At 35.3% G+C, this 15,576-nt stretch overlaps 1 protein-coding gene across 1 annotated transcript; it reads left to right on the top strand.

Moving 5' to 3' along the window:
* The first annotated feature begins 12,448 nt into the window (after positions 1–12,448).
* On the top strand, positions 12,449–15,008 carry LOC149551521 (uncharacterized). The gene is made up of 2 exons (XM_089789696.1): positions 12,449–13,107; positions 14,600–15,008. Exons 1-2 carry the CDS (start codon positions 12,791–12,793, stop codon positions 14,844–14,846), a joined length of 564 nt encoding a protein of 187 aa, XP_089645822.1. The 5' UTR covers positions 12,449–12,790; the 3' UTR covers positions 14,847–15,008.
* Positions 15,009–15,576: the final 568 nt, after the last annotated feature.

Genomic DNA, 15,576 nt, shown 5'->3' with positions numbered 1-15,576 from the left:
GATACTATGGGGATGCAAAAGGTTTAGTGAATATGTCTACAACCTGCTCAATAGTGGAAGTGTATTCTAAGCTAAGAGAGTCATCCTGAATCAAATGCTTGATGAAGTCCATGTGAAGCTCGATGTTCTCGATCCTCTAATGCTCAATTGGGTTGCAAGAAAAGTGTATATTACTCTGATTGTCACACCAAAGAAACATGAAATTATCAAGAGGAAATCTAAAATTTATCACCAACTATCAAAGCCATAAAACCTCATGACTGGCTAGCACAACTACCTTGTACTCTTCCTATGTAGATGATAATGTGTAAGCATGTTGCTTCTTGCAAGACCATTTGATAGGACCAGAACCAAGATAGAAAACAAAACTAGAAGTAGACTTTCGATCATCAATATCACTAGCCCAGTATGAGTCTTTATAAACAACAATGTGAGGATCCCTTGATGTGTAGTGAATGCTATAACATGTAGTAACTTGGATGTACCTCAAGATATATTTGGAAGCTTTTCAGTGACTCTCATGTGGATTATGTGAGAATCTAGAGATAAGTCCAACCATAAAAGAAATATTAGTACGTGTGTGTGTTAGGTACAACAAATTATCCACAAGCTATCTATATAAAGTGTAACCCACTGTAGGAGTAGTAAAAATGGTAGATAAAACAACACCCAACTAAAAGGTGTGGAAACAAGCTTGTAATCAATCATTTTGAATCTCTCAAGCATATCAACAGAATACTTCCTGCTAGAGTATGGTCATCCCATCCAAAGAGTGAACAACATGTAGGCATATAGTGTAGAAGTCCAAGGTCTATCATGTCAAACTGCTCTCTTGAAGCTCATTGAACACTTTGAATCATAGAGGATGAGCTAGCTGCAATGATGAGATCATCTACATAAAGCACAAGTATCAATAATTCAAGCCCATGATGTTGAATATACATTGTAGGATCAAAATGACGCTAAGTGAACTATGAAGCAAGCAAGAAGGAATCCATCTTCTCATATCAAGCTCGAGGAGCTTGTTTAAGACCATATAAAGACCTCTGAAGCTTGCATGCCAAACAAGATTCTTGCACAAAACCATGAGGCTTCTCAATATAGATACCTTCATGTAGGTCTCCATGCAAAAAGACACTCTTCGCATCCATTTGAAATATTGTTCATCCCTAAGAAGCTACAAGAGAGAATACAAGGTGAATAGAATTCATCTTGGCAACAAGGGAAAGGTCTTAGAGTAATCATCACCCTCAACTTGTGAAAATCCCTTCGCAACAAGATGTGCCTTGTATCTATCAATAGAACCATCTACAACATACTTCATATGATACACCCACTAGCACTAAACCAACTTTTTTCCTTTCAGAAGAGGACAAAGATCCCATGTGTGGTTCTTCATCAAAGAAGAGTACTCCTCATCCATATTCGTATCCCACTCTAAGTGTCCTATCAACTATCAAAAACATTATGGATCTAAAATGACATGACTCAATATTCCAAGACCAAATGTATGAGCACAAGTGCAAAAAGAATTTGAAGGATCTACTATCATAGTTCATGTTACATCAATAGTATAATAAGCCCACTTGGGCACTCATTGGACATCTAGTTGAGGTGGTGAAGGGGGATCAACATCAATATCTTCCTTAGAGGATACATAACCCTATAGAGGAGGAGAAGAAGTATTGGGTAGTGAGGGAAAAGTTGGTGATGGAGCTTCCATCTAAGGATAACACTCATCAAAATGGACATCTTGCTGAAACAAGACCTCTCTAGAATTAGGATCAAACAACTTGTATGCCTACACATCCTCATAGGAGCCAACAAAAATGAGTGGTTGACTCTTCCTCTCCATGGCTTTTCTCTGAGCATTTGAAATAAATTCCCAAGCATCATATTCAAAGTATAGTTGGCACAATAGATAACATCAACCTGAAATGAAGAACTCATAGCTTGAAATTGTATCATACAATTGGCCATCTCTTGTAATGTCCTATTCTTTCTCTCTATAATCCCATTCTATTGAGGGGTATGGGGAACTGTGAACTAATGTTGTAAACCATGCTCAGTGCAAAAATCTCTAAAATATTGATTCACATATTCCCTACCATTGTTAGTGCATATACACCTGACATAAAGACCTACCTACTTCTCTACAAATGTCCTAAAGATTCAAAATGAATCAAAGATATCATACTTGTACTTTAGAAAGTACACCCATGTTGATCTAGAGATGTCATCTATGAAGGTAAGTGCATATTGAGCACCCAAAAAGGATGGAGTGGGGAATAACATAAGATCACTATGTATCAAATCCAATGGTATCTTAAAATGTGTTGGTCTACCTTCCAGAAATGGATATCTATGATGTTTTCCAAGTGCACAACCTTGACAAACACCATCAATATAAGAGATGTGAGGAAGCCCAATCACTAGCTCATGTGTACTCATCTATTGTAGATATATGTAGTTGACATGGCCAAAACACTCATGCCATAGCTTTCTCACTGTGTCTACATGAGAAATAAGAGAAACACCTATGGAATCAAAGCTCTCAAAGCCATCAAATCAATATAAGTGAGACTGAAAATTGATACTCCTAATAGCAACAACCAAGTAAGAATCATGGAGATCTTGAATAACTACATCATGTGGTAAGAACTCAATTGTCTTACTAGAGCCATAATGAATTTTTTTAAAGATAGATAGGAGGTTCATAGAAATGGCCAGAACCAAGAGAACATCTTGTAGTGAACCACTCTCAAAAGAGATAGTGCCTAAACTTGATACTGAAAGCTATGTGGAGTCACCAACTACAATCTGTATAGTAACACTATGAGCAAGTGAGGTAACCAAATAAAGTGACTGTGTTATATGGTGGGAAGCACTGGAATCAAGAATCCAAGTTGTTGATGAAGACAATGATCTTGCAGAAAGATCATGGCATTTCCTTGAAGGAGGAGGTTGTGGCTTGAGAGAAGCAATACTATGTTGTGCATGGCGTCCTCTAAAGCCTCAAGATGTTTCCAACACCTGGAAACTAGATGTCCTTCTTTGCCACAAAAACTGTAAGGATCCCCTATAAACTTCTTAGTCTTGGAGGAAAACTCACCATAATTAGACAATTTACCCTTCGAAGTGGATTTTTGAGCATCTAATTTCAGAGTAGGCTTGGAGGAACTCTCATCACCTATTGAATCTAGCATGGGCTTTAGTTTTGGATTCATATTCCCTGTACATGTCTAAGCAACCAATGCTTGGTCTTTGTTCCTATGCGAGTGTCCAACTATGCAAGCTTGGATTTATCTCTAGTCAATCGATCACAGAAAAAATCAATAGTGGACTTGGTGAATCTAGGACCCAAAGCATCCATAGTGGAATGGAAGGTAGAAGAGAAAATCTAAAAGTTCCCTTGAAGCTTTGACAGAATCAGATAGATGCACTCCTTATCTGTCTGCACTTTCCTACACCCATGTAATTGTTGATCTCAGATTGGTTTTGACATATGAGTTTCTATACACTTAAGTCATTTACAAGTTAGAACTTAGTTCATGTCAAACAAGTAATGCATGTCAAGTATAACATGTTAGATAGTGCATGCCAAGTGAGATACTCAGTAAGTGTCGAGTAAATAGTTAGTGTTAAGTCACTCAAGTGTTGAGAAGTCAGTATGTGTTGAGTCATTCAGATGTAGAGTGACAGTATTGAAGTTGCAGTTGATGTCGAGCATCAAGGAATTTAGATGTCAAGTAAAATAGTTTTGACATAGTTGTTTGTAATGACACAAACTATTATGTAAACTATTTTGGAGCCAACTTAAGGATTTTTTTGTGATCCTAGATGATAAGAAAAAATCTTAATTAAGAATCCCAATGCAGTACATGTAGCCAATCAGTTAAAGGGATGAATTGAGCAGCTAGATGGATGAATTACAATCATTGATTCATACCTAACCCTAGTCACCTAGATCTTCTTAAGGAAGGAAAACCCTAAAACATAGTGTGAGAAAAGACAAAAGTTTGCATACACAAATAGAGCATTTAGGTGTGACTAAGGAAGAGTGATCATAGTGTATGAATTGCAAAATTAGTTAGAGGAGAATAAAGGAAAGGAATTAGAGGACAGAAGAGATACATTTGATCAAAAGAGGATCAAGCATACATGCAAAGAGGTGATTTGTTATCTAGCAGCGGAGTGCTGATTGCAAGATAATTGTTGAGACATTCTAACAAGTGAATTAGTTAAATCTCTTAACAAAGTAGTCTTTATAGGTTATTGTAAATCCTTTAATAGGGTGCTTACTTCATTTTAAGTTTAAATCCTTTGACTAGACACACTTCTAATAGGGCATTGAAATCCATTAATAGGGTAAGATCTAACAATCTTGTAAGTCTTTAACAAGGTAGACTTTTCATAGGGTAGATCATGTTTCATGATCAAACATTGTAACCTTCATTAGATACACTTTATTACTGCATTAGTAAAGATTTGTGTGTGTCATCTCCACCTCAGTTTTACCATCTCATTGGAGGGTTTCTAGGTAATCATATCTTGTGTCATATGTGTTTAATGTTATTTGTTTTCATGCTATAGATGCATATGCTTAATTTGGTATTTTAGTTTACATGCAAATTGTGAGATGGATGTGTGGTGAATGAATTTATGACTAAAGTATTAAAGGACTGATTCACCCCCTTGTCAGAGTTTACTTTCTCTATTGTATTTCCAACAATTGGTATCAGAGCATTGGTTCTCTAGAAAGGAAAGCTTTGCAACTTTGAAGAAAGATATTGAAGATGGTAGTCTACAAGTTAGGAAATATTATTGATAATCAGAACATTGAAATCCATCTTGCCCTACATCAGTTGAATGAAGAAAGAGATGAGTTGAAGTGATCATTGAAGAGAAGGAAAGAGATGGATATAGAAGAGAATGACACACAATACAAAGAGATTGACACTAATAAACTATTTGTAGATGGAAACACAAGTGAATTTGATGTTGCCATTGCAAATCTAGTGGAAAAGAATGGAGCCCTAATTGAAGAGGTCTGAAATCTTAAGATAGAACAAGAAGTCCAATCAGTATTGTTATGTGAGGTGACCAAGCATAAAAAGAAAGATGAAGAGGAAAATGTCATGATTGAAGATGAAAAAAGGATACTGATTGATAGAATAGAAGAGAAGACATCAGAGGTGAATAAGATTTCTCACATGGAACTAGAAACATTGAATCAAATGATGATTTCCAATCATGAATTGAATGGAAAAGATATTGAAATCACAACATTGAAGTTGGAGAATGAACAACTGAGAAATTATCTGAAAAGAGAAAAATAATTTGTTGAAAGTTCCAATAGACCTAATGAAGCCATCAAGTATTTTGAGCAATTGATGAGATCTCCTAGATTAGACAGTGATACTACTCGATTGGGTAACACCAACACTGAAAAAGGAGAATCATCTAAAAGTGGTGAGAAAAGAAGTAACAAAACTAAGGACTCCAAACCTACTTGACATAATTGTGGAAAATTAGGACATACTACTAATGTTTGCAGGAGCAAGAGTACAAAACAAAATCCTATATAGAAGTTAACAGGTCACTGCCACATATGCAACAAGCAAGGACATCAAGCACATGAATGTAAAACCAAGACCATGAGCACACAAAGATTTGAAGGATACTACTATAACTATTAGAAGTATAGTCATAAGCATATGAGTGCAATTCCAAGCCCAAGTGGTCATCAAACAAGTAGACAAAGGTAAAGCACAATGGAAACTCTTATAATTGAGATTATAATACTGGATAAATTTGTCACTATTGTCAAGAGTATATACAAGTTCTTGAGAACGCATAAGAACACATTTTAGAAGTGATTACAGTAGATGGTTAAGTCAGACTACATGTTTTAGTTTCTTAAAGACTGGTCACATAAGTAGACATTGTCCAAGAAAGTCAAAGGAACCAAGCAGTGAATTCAATAAAGGCAAAGGAATGGTCGATGCTGAAGAAGTCAAAATGTAGATGAAAAAAACATGGGAGAAGAAGGAAGATTGCAGTACATCAAGTTTAGATGGGATCACTTCACCCAATGGGTTAGGTGATCACACCACCCCCAATTAAGAAATCAAGAGTTATGTGTGGGACTAATAGTTAGATGATATGCCATACATCAGTTCCAAGAATTTAGTTTTGAAAAGATTATATATGCATGAAGAAAGATGCAAAGTTTTGTTTAGAACCTAGAAGAAATCTTTAAGTTTTGACAGTTTTCATGTTGTTGCCGAGCATGAAAAGTTCCACTTAAGCTACCAACTAAAATCTAGTTGATGTCAAGCTATCATAGGTGATAGTGTTGGCTGAGCTCATAGTGGTGTCCGAGCATGAACAAAATTACATGGAAGCTGAGAGAGTTGGAATTACTATTAAAGTTAAGCTTACAATTGTGTAAGCATTGAGCATTAATTGCAAAGTTTTAAGGGCTATATGATTGACTTTTGATTCATTTGACATCATTCAAATTTGGAGAGAGCATGAAGAGCTTAAGGTGAATTGAAGAGATCATTCCAAGCATTTGCAAAATAGATTCAACCATTGTTAGACACCATTCAACATATTTGTAAAGGTATTTATCATGTGTTGAGCTACGCTATTTGAATTTTTGCAAACCCTAAGTAATCGATATGGTTTCTAGTTCTTTTGGTACTAAGGTTAAAGAGGGAAAATAAGTTTTAAATGTTTAGTTAATCAGTAATGAGATCAAACAACCAAAATTTAGAGAAATTCTTGACATTGCATACAATCAAGACCCGTCTAGTGCGTTATCGGTGATACCACCACAAGTTTTAATGATTCAACATGTAAGATGTTATTACACATCCAAGGTGGGTAGCATAGGTGACATGGAGATCAAAGACATATATGGAAAATTATGTGAAAATGGAATATTGAAGGAGGAATATAAGATTGTAGAAAGAAAAGGGTTAACTTGTACCCTAGATTTCCCCAATATTTTCAAGACATCTGCAGAGGAGGAAAAACAAGACGTAACTTAATTCATAGTGGTACAACCTACATTACCCATTGTAGTGTACCAAATGAAGGAGACAAATATCAACACAATGGTGCACAATGTGTCAGTACAAGAAGTTGCTAAAGAAGCACAAGAAGGGACACAAGTTAAAATGGGTTAGGAAGACACTCATGTACCTACAGCACAAACTCAAGGTGCAACTAAGATTGATAAGAAAGAAAAGAATAGGACTGAAGAGTCACTCTTGACTACCAATCTAGAGGAGCAATTAGCAATACACACACTGGTTACCTTGCTAGAAACTGCTACTCCTCCAAGTCAAGCTCTTCATATGTCGAGTGTAGAAGCTACAATGTAGTTATCAAGGCCTAGTCCTAGCACATCCAAGGAAGGTGAAGTTACATCATTTGGTGATGTTAACTTGGATGAAGTGATTATGTTTTGAAAGTTTGATCATGCAAAAATCACTATTGAATAGATGAACATACTTCAAGATGCTTTTGCATGGAAAAAGCACCAAGAACTTCTCAGAAGGGAGCATAGGAAAAAGAAAGCATTACGAGTATCAAGGACATCTTTCTTGATGCATTCAACTTGCCTGCACCTGAAGAAGAGAAGCCTATCATGGAGCAATTGGAAAACATAGTAGAAAAGATTAATGATACATACCTGGATTCAAATGTGAAACTACTTGAGTGGTTTGAAAGGAAATTTCAAAGCAAAGTCAATGAAAAGTTATCAAGTGTCGTTGAACTTAGTCAGGTTGAATTAGCAACCAAGATTAACAGTGTAAAGAAAGTATTAGAGAATATTTTTTTCTCTTTACACCAAGTTGCATGATACAACTCTATTCACACAAGAAGTGCAGCAACATATTGACAATCTAGAGGGAGATATGAAGAACATAGGTACTACTCTACCCAATTCTCCATCTCAAAGTCAAAAGCACTTTAGGAATTTGATGGACTCCCAAGGTTAGTTGACAACTCTGCATGCTCAGGATGCAAACATTTGGGCTACACTGATCAACATCTAGTAACATGTTGACCCCATACATGAAGATACTACACAAGGAACTAGCCTTTGCAAAAATAGTGATGAAGAAAGATCCCCATCTTTCTACACATGAAGGCTTAGTTCACCTTGCTATCAAGTTATCTATCCAAATCAAATCATTGGAGGTAGCATGTGATAACTAGGATGCAGCTCTAAAGATAATACTTGAGGTCCATAAAACTTTCTTGGAAAAACAAACTATGCATGTATAACCATTTGATGCAAGTGTCAAAAAGGGGGAGAAATAAGTTTTGGAAATGGGAGAGAGATATTATATATAGCATTTTTTAGAGAGATAATGACCCCAAGGAAAGAATGAATATAGTTTTGGGGGAGACCAAAAAAAGGGGAATCAAAGACAAAAATAGAGTACAACATAGTTTAACATATGCATATTTACTTAGTAGGAGTATTGGTTCAGATTCAAAGCAACACAATCAACTTAGGGGGAGTTATAAGATTTTGAGGTATGACTGTTAAGTGAAGTTTTGCAAAATTTTGAAATTTTGTACATATGTCGAACAAAGATAGCGAGTTTCTAAGTTATGATCATAAGTTAAGATCATTCATGCATGACAAAGTGTTTTTTCCACTCATGTCAAGGGGGGAGATTGTTGATCTTAGATTGGTTTTGTAATATGAGTGTCTATACACTTAAGTCATTTCGAAGTTAGAACTTAGTTCATGCTGAACAAGTAATGTGTGTCGAGCATAACATGTCAGATAGTGCATGCCAAGCGAGATACTTAGTAAGTGTCAAGTAAACAATTAGTGCTGAGTCAGTTAAGTGCTGAACAGTCAGTATGTGCCAAGTCATTCAAATGTCGAGTGACAACATTGAAGTTGCATTTGATGTTGAGCATTAGGGACTTTAGATGTAGGGTAAAATAGTTTTGACATAGTTGTTTGTAATGTCACAAACTGCTATGTAAACCATTTTGGAGCTGACATAAGGATTGTTTTGCGATCCTATATGATAATAATGAATCTTAATTAAGAATCCCTATGTAGTACATGCAACCAATTAGTTAAAGGGATAAACTGAGTAGTTAGATGGATGAATTGCAATCGTTGATTCATACCTAACCCTTGTCACCTAGATCTTCTTAAGGAAGGTAAACCCTAAAACATGGTGTGAGCAAAGAGAGAAGTTTTTGTGAGCAAACAGAGAATTTAGGTGTGACTAAGGATGAGTGATCATAGTGTATGAATTGTAGAATCAATTAGAGAATAGGGGAGAGGAATTAGAGGATAGAAGAGATACGTTTGATTAGAAGAGGATTAATGATACATGCAAAGAGGTGATATGTTATCTAGTAGTAGAGTTCTAATCATAGGATCATTGCCAAGACATTCTTATAGGTGAATTAGTTGAATCTCTTAACAGAGTAGTCTTTACAAGTTGTTGTATATCCTTTAACAAGGTGCTTACTTCATTGTAAGTTGAAGTCCTTTAACCAGGCACACTTCTAATAGGGTGTTGAAATCCTTTAATAGGGTAAGATCTAACAATCTTGTAAGCCTTTAACATAGCATACCTTTCATAGGGTAGATCATGTTTCATGATCAAACATTGTAACCTTCATTGGATACACTTTATTATTGCAGTAGTGAAGATTTGTGGTTGTCATCCCCACCCCAATTTTACCTTCTCATTGGAGGGTTTCTAGGTAATCATATCTTGTGTCATATGTGTTGAATGTTATTTTTTTCATGCTATGGATGTATATGCTTAATTTGGTATTTTAGTTTACATGCAAATTGTGAGATGGATGTGTGGTGAATGAATTTATGGTTAAAGTGTTGAAGGATTGATTCCCCCCACCCCCTTAGAGTTTACTTTCTCTATTGTATTTCCAATAGTAACAAGGTTCGCTTTTGTTTGAACGTCATCATAAAGTCCTCAATAGAGGGAAAACCATAGGTACAAGTGAAGTAAGCTCTGCCTCAATCTAAAGTGCTATGAACTCATTGACGGTACCAAACAAGTCCTTGAACTTGTCCCATGTCTCTTGAGGAGTGGTGCACTCATCAAGATGAAACTAGAAGCTATCTTAAACACTTAAAGAAATCAGACCCATGGCTTCGTCCATCTTATTCCTATGCTGCAAGGTCTGATATTAACACTAAAAAATTGGTTGCACTATAACGGAGAAGTCATTCCATAACAATTGCCCATGTGATAGTTATGTGGGTTTAGAAGAACTAGACAAGAAGAGGTCACAACCATTGTTTTAAGAAAGTGTTTGAATTTTTTTGATATACTAATATTATAATTGAAAATAATTAAAAAAACACCCCCTATAATGCAAAAAACCAAACCCAAGTTGCTAGAAGGAATGCATACACAAGAAAAGAGTATAAAATCTTTAGTTGAGCATTACAAATACCTTAAAAAAATATTAGTGAAATAACAAAGAATCTGGAAAGTACTTGAGAAGAGCTTTCTAACACTTTTGTTGTATCCAAAAACATAGCTAAAATGAGCAAGTTATGCCCTCTAGCTAGAAGGTAGATAGCATCATTTGACTTTAAGCAAAAAAATAGGTACAAAAATGGAAAATTTTCCAAAAAAAAGCCTTCACCATCATGTCTATCTTAGAATCAACTTTTTGATGATATATCGTTTGGCCAAAAATGCTTTGGTTAGCTCAAGTTAGAGCCAAAAAACCAATAGGGCCTCTAGAAGTGCAATTAAATTGAAAATTTGAAACCCCCCAAAAAATTGCCAATGGGCCTAAAAAATAGCCCACGACCCCTAATGTGACCATAGGTGGGCTAGGTTAGGCAGAGGTGGCCCAACGATGGATACACTAGCACTGGTAATACAGGGGCATTGTTTGGGTTGCACTTGAGCAGTGTGTGAGCGGAGGGAGTCGCGACAATGCATTGGTAGAGGAAGGGCGGTGCTCAGTGGCTGTCGCTACTTCAATTGGCAGAGCAATGATTAATGGTATGTTAAGAAAAATTGCAAGTAATTTTATAACTATAGTGATATTTGAAGTACGACAATATTTCTAACATGAGCTGCATTTTTTAAAATTGCATTCTTTTTGTGATTTTTTAAATTTTTCATCTTGTTTTGTGTGCCAAGAGTCATACAACCCTAGTAGGCAAAAAGAAATTTGCCTCAAAATGCAAAGTTGGCCAAAATAGACATATTTTAAATGGAAAGAGGGGTTTTGATGTCCTCTGACTCCAACTGTGAGGTCTATTTGGCTTCAAAGTGCTTTGAAATTCAGAGAGATTCCTATTTTTACAAAAAAAAAACTTGAAAATAACTAGATATGTTTTGTCAATCCCTTGTTCCTCTTTTTCTTCAAATAAGAAAAAGGTACAATAGATCCGACCCTAATACTTTGAATGATTTGATCAAGACAAATCCACAAAACCCGAATAACACCTACATGTAAGAAATTGTCACAGAGAAGCAAAGACAAAGAGAATGCAAGGGTTTGGCTTTGAAAATATAGAAAAATATATTATCAAATTGAAAAGAATGAATGAAAATACAAAGGATCAATCCTAATAAAGGAGATCGTAAAACTCTAACAGGGAAACCCTAAAAAGTAAATTACATTTAATAATTAATATTTAATTATTAAATGAAAATGTATGTGCATAAAGTGAAATCTTAAGAAGGGAGTAAAGGTAATTTAATAAATTAAAATTAAATTAATCCACACACACACACACACACACTTCTTGACACACATTCATTAAGAAAATCCTCTTTTCTTTGGTTTATTACTTGCTGTGAAAAGATTGTCAAATATTGATTCATTTTGAGTAACTTTTTAAGTGAATAAAGAAAAGCAAAGGAAAAATATGGTTAAAGAAAAATGATGCTTCAACAATATAAATCCACATGGGATATATTCATTCAAACATCAAAACAAGGAATATAGATGGTAATGAGGATGCCAAAGGTCAACCACGTGTCTCCTTCATAAATGGGAATAAAGGTTTTCACATTATCAAGAATGTTGTAGGTTAGAAAGGAGTGCAATACAAACTCAAATACTAATTGTATTTAGGGAAAATCACTGCTTACACAAATTAATACAAGAGTACTTAGTTTATTTTATTTTATTTCAAGTGAACAATTTTGTCCGAGAGTTATGAACTAGTGAGGTCACATTGAAATACCTAATCCCATCCATAAATACAAATATATTATATTATTGTAAATTTATTAATAAAGAGTAATTAGTTAATGAGTTACTTAAGCAGTTAGAAGGAAAAATGACTTCAAAAAACCTTTATAAGTTAATTATTACTATATTGAAGGTTAAAAAGCTTGATGCTTATCACCTATAATTGTTTATTTCAAAATTCAACAAAAATGACTCTAGATTAAATTCAGTACTTGATCACTAATAAGACGGGCTTTGAATAAAGGTGAAAACATTAGTGCACTAGGACAACCGGCTTACAACAAGTCCATCACCTACACGTCACCTGGAGGGCTACGTGGCACGGCAAATCCATCCATGGGTGACACATTTTCTCTTCATATCAATCTCCTTCACTTCCCCCAATGCAAACCATTTCAACTGGGCTAAAAGCCAGTCATTTCCCTTAATTCCGTTTACTCTCTCACACATAAAAACCAGACATTTCTGTTAACTCGTTTACTCTGTGACACATAAAAATCAGTCCTTTTTGTTGATCTGTTTGCTCTGTGACAGAGAATTAATGGCGGACCGAAATGAGAAGATCCGGCGACCAGACACGACATACCTGTGGAGTGGCGAATTGAATGCAGACGTAGCAGCGGCAGAAGCCCCTGCACTTTCTCCCGCCGCCATTGAAGAAACCTGCAAAGCTCCCACCGTCTGGGAACAAGTCGACCAGAAAAAGGGGGATAAAGAGAAAGAGAAAGTGCCCAAAAGAGAAGAAGATGTCGACCAATCGACCAAAGTGGGATGCGTCGACAAACTGAAGCATCTGATTACGGGGCCTAAGCCAAAACAAGACCACCATGTCGACAGTTCTGGCAGTTATATTCAGAGGTAAAATTTTTTTAGGAGATTGTATAAATTGTGATATTGTTCATTAGAATTTAATTAATATAGAATGGGCATTACATTTTAATCAAACTTATTGATTCCTAGTTCATAAGAATAAGTGAAAGGAATGGAATACTTACCATACATTGCATCTAGATTAGGTAGTATACATTGCATCTAAGGCTAGAGGGCGAGGTGAGGAGGGGAGGTGATGTGATGTCACCCATTTGAGTTCTATTCCAATTCAAAAGCATTTAACTACAAAAAGAATTTCTAATATCAAGTCCACTTCACTTTCAAGTCTCCTTCCTTCTTTTCTTCCTCTTGGTTTTCTTTTATTCCCTTCTCATCGTCGTCTTCTTTCTCCTCCTCCTCCTCCTACTCCTTGTTATCATCTTCTTCATCATCTTTCTTCCTCTTCTTCTCTCATTCTCTTCATCATCTTCTTTCTCTTCCTCCTCTTCTTCTTTGTTATCATATATTCTTTTTCATCTTTCTTCCTCTTCTTCTTTTCTTTTGCATCTTCTCTTATCCTCGTCATCATCTTATTTCTCCTCCTCTTCTTCTTTCCTATCATTGTCTTCTTTGTCTCTCTTCCTCTTCTTCTATAATTCTCCTCATCATCTTCTTTTCCGCTCATCTTCTTTGTCATCATATTCTTCTTATCTTTCTTCCTATGACTTCTCTTTCCCTCTTCATCATCTTCTTTCTCCTCCTCCTCCTCCTCTTTGTTATCATGTTCTTCTTTGCCCCTCTTCCTTTCTTACTCTCTTCATCATCTTCTTTCCTTCTCTTCTTCTATGTTATCATATTCTTCTTATTGTTCTTCCTCTTTTTCATCTTTCTTTTTGCAACTTCTCTTATCCCCATCTTCTTTCTCCTCCTCTTCTTTGTTATCATCTTCTTCTTTGTCCTTCTTCCTCTTCTTACTTTATGTTTACAACTCCATTTACAAAACTCTATATTATTTAAATTATTTAGAATTTAGATTAAACCATTATCTTCTTCATCATCTTCTCTCTTCATCATATTCTTTCTCCTCCTCCTCTTCTTCTTTGTTAGCATCTTCATCTTCATCTTTCTTCCTCTTCTTCTCTTATTCTCTTCATCATCTTCTTTCCCCTCCTCCTTTTCTTTGTTATCATATTCTTCTTCATTTGTCTTCCTCTTATTCTTTGTTATCATCATCATCATCTTCTTCCTCTTTCTCATCTTCTTCATCTTCTTCCTCTTTTCATTTTTTACCCCTCATCCTTATAAACTCATTTACAAAGCTCCTATATATAAAATTATTTTAGACAATTCTCCTTTTGATCATCTTCTTCCTCCTCACCCTCTTCCTCTTCTACTTCCTCTTTCTTCCTTCCTTTTCTTCTTCCTCTTTGCAAGCCCATTTACAAAACCCCCATAAATTATACAATTATTTAGCAATTACATTATACAAATTGTTTAGCTCTTTATGGGAATTTGACACTATTTTTTGCGAATAGAACAGGGGAGTTCACATGGGACCAATTGCTTCGCCAAGCTTGGGTGCACGGGCTTTGGCCAGTCGACTAGTGGGAACTCATGATTTTGAGCGTAAAGTGGAGAATGATGAGAATAAATTGGTAGCTCATCCTAAAGTAGAGGGGGCTGTTCATGGCAAACTTGGATTAGAGGAGGCAATTCATACAAGTGCTTCTCCCAAGAAAGAAGGTGTTGTTTCCAAGGTAATACACAAGCTTCACCTTGGGGTTTAGGCAGATATAAACTTGTAGGAAATCAATATTTTTGTTGTGAACCATGTTTTTAGTCAGTCTATTAGAAGCAGATTTTTATTTCGAAATACTATGTCTTTTTGTTGGTTGTTTAGATTCTATTGTATCTTCGAAATAAAATGAGAGGATGTGTTTATAACCTTATTATTTTGTTTCAATCATGAATTATTATGTTTTCTATCTTTAGTTAAAGAGGAGAATTGGGTTTCATTAAAAATCGAGCATGTTAAAGTCTTGGAGACTTATTAAGGAATGGGTCTTCTTTTTAGAATGAGAAAATGTCCTCAACTTCTACTAGTCTAGTGCAATAGAGAAGCCAAAATATTTTAAAAGTGCTATTTTAATGTTGTAGTTTAGTTTATTCTATAAATTTAATTCTAACATTTAAGAAAGATGGTGGTTTCATTAAATACAATACTTTTGTCTTTTATGATTCGCACATAAAATTAATAAGTTAATTTTCTAATTTTAAAATGAAATGTTTTATATGTGAAGAAAAAAATATTCTTAAATTGGTGGGACAATTTCTAGTCTACACTTTTTTCTCACCCACTCAAATATGTAATGATAAAGAATTAGAGTTCTTATTTTGAAGAAGAAGATTCTAATTAATATTGTAGCCAAACAAGAATTTGTTCATAGGACAACCCTCTTCTTCAAATATAGAGCTTAAGCCTCAAAATGGGACCCATGTCTAAGAGGTGAGGAATGC

The sequence above is a fragment of the Cupressus sempervirens genome, chromosome 6 (genome assembly GCF_028749045.1).
Source record: "Cupressus sempervirens isolate cs-2001-9-10 chromosome 6, ASM2874904v1, whole genome shotgun sequence".
Classification (NCBI taxonomy): domain Eukaryota; kingdom Viridiplantae; phylum Streptophyta; class Pinopsida; order Cupressales; family Cupressaceae; genus Cupressus; species Cupressus sempervirens.
This window is presented reverse-complemented; position numbering and strand designations above follow the sequence as displayed.

Excerpts from the sequence above, each read along its gene's own strand:
- LOC149551521 (XM_089789696.1), top strand. The coding sequence starts at position 12,791 with ATGGCGGACCGAAATGAGAAGATCCGGCGACCAGACACGACATACCTG. Across the intron at positions 13,108-14,599 it reads TCTGGCAGTTATATTCAGAG|GGGAGTTCACATGGGACCAA; the intron begins GTAAAATTTTTT and ends CGAATAGAACAG.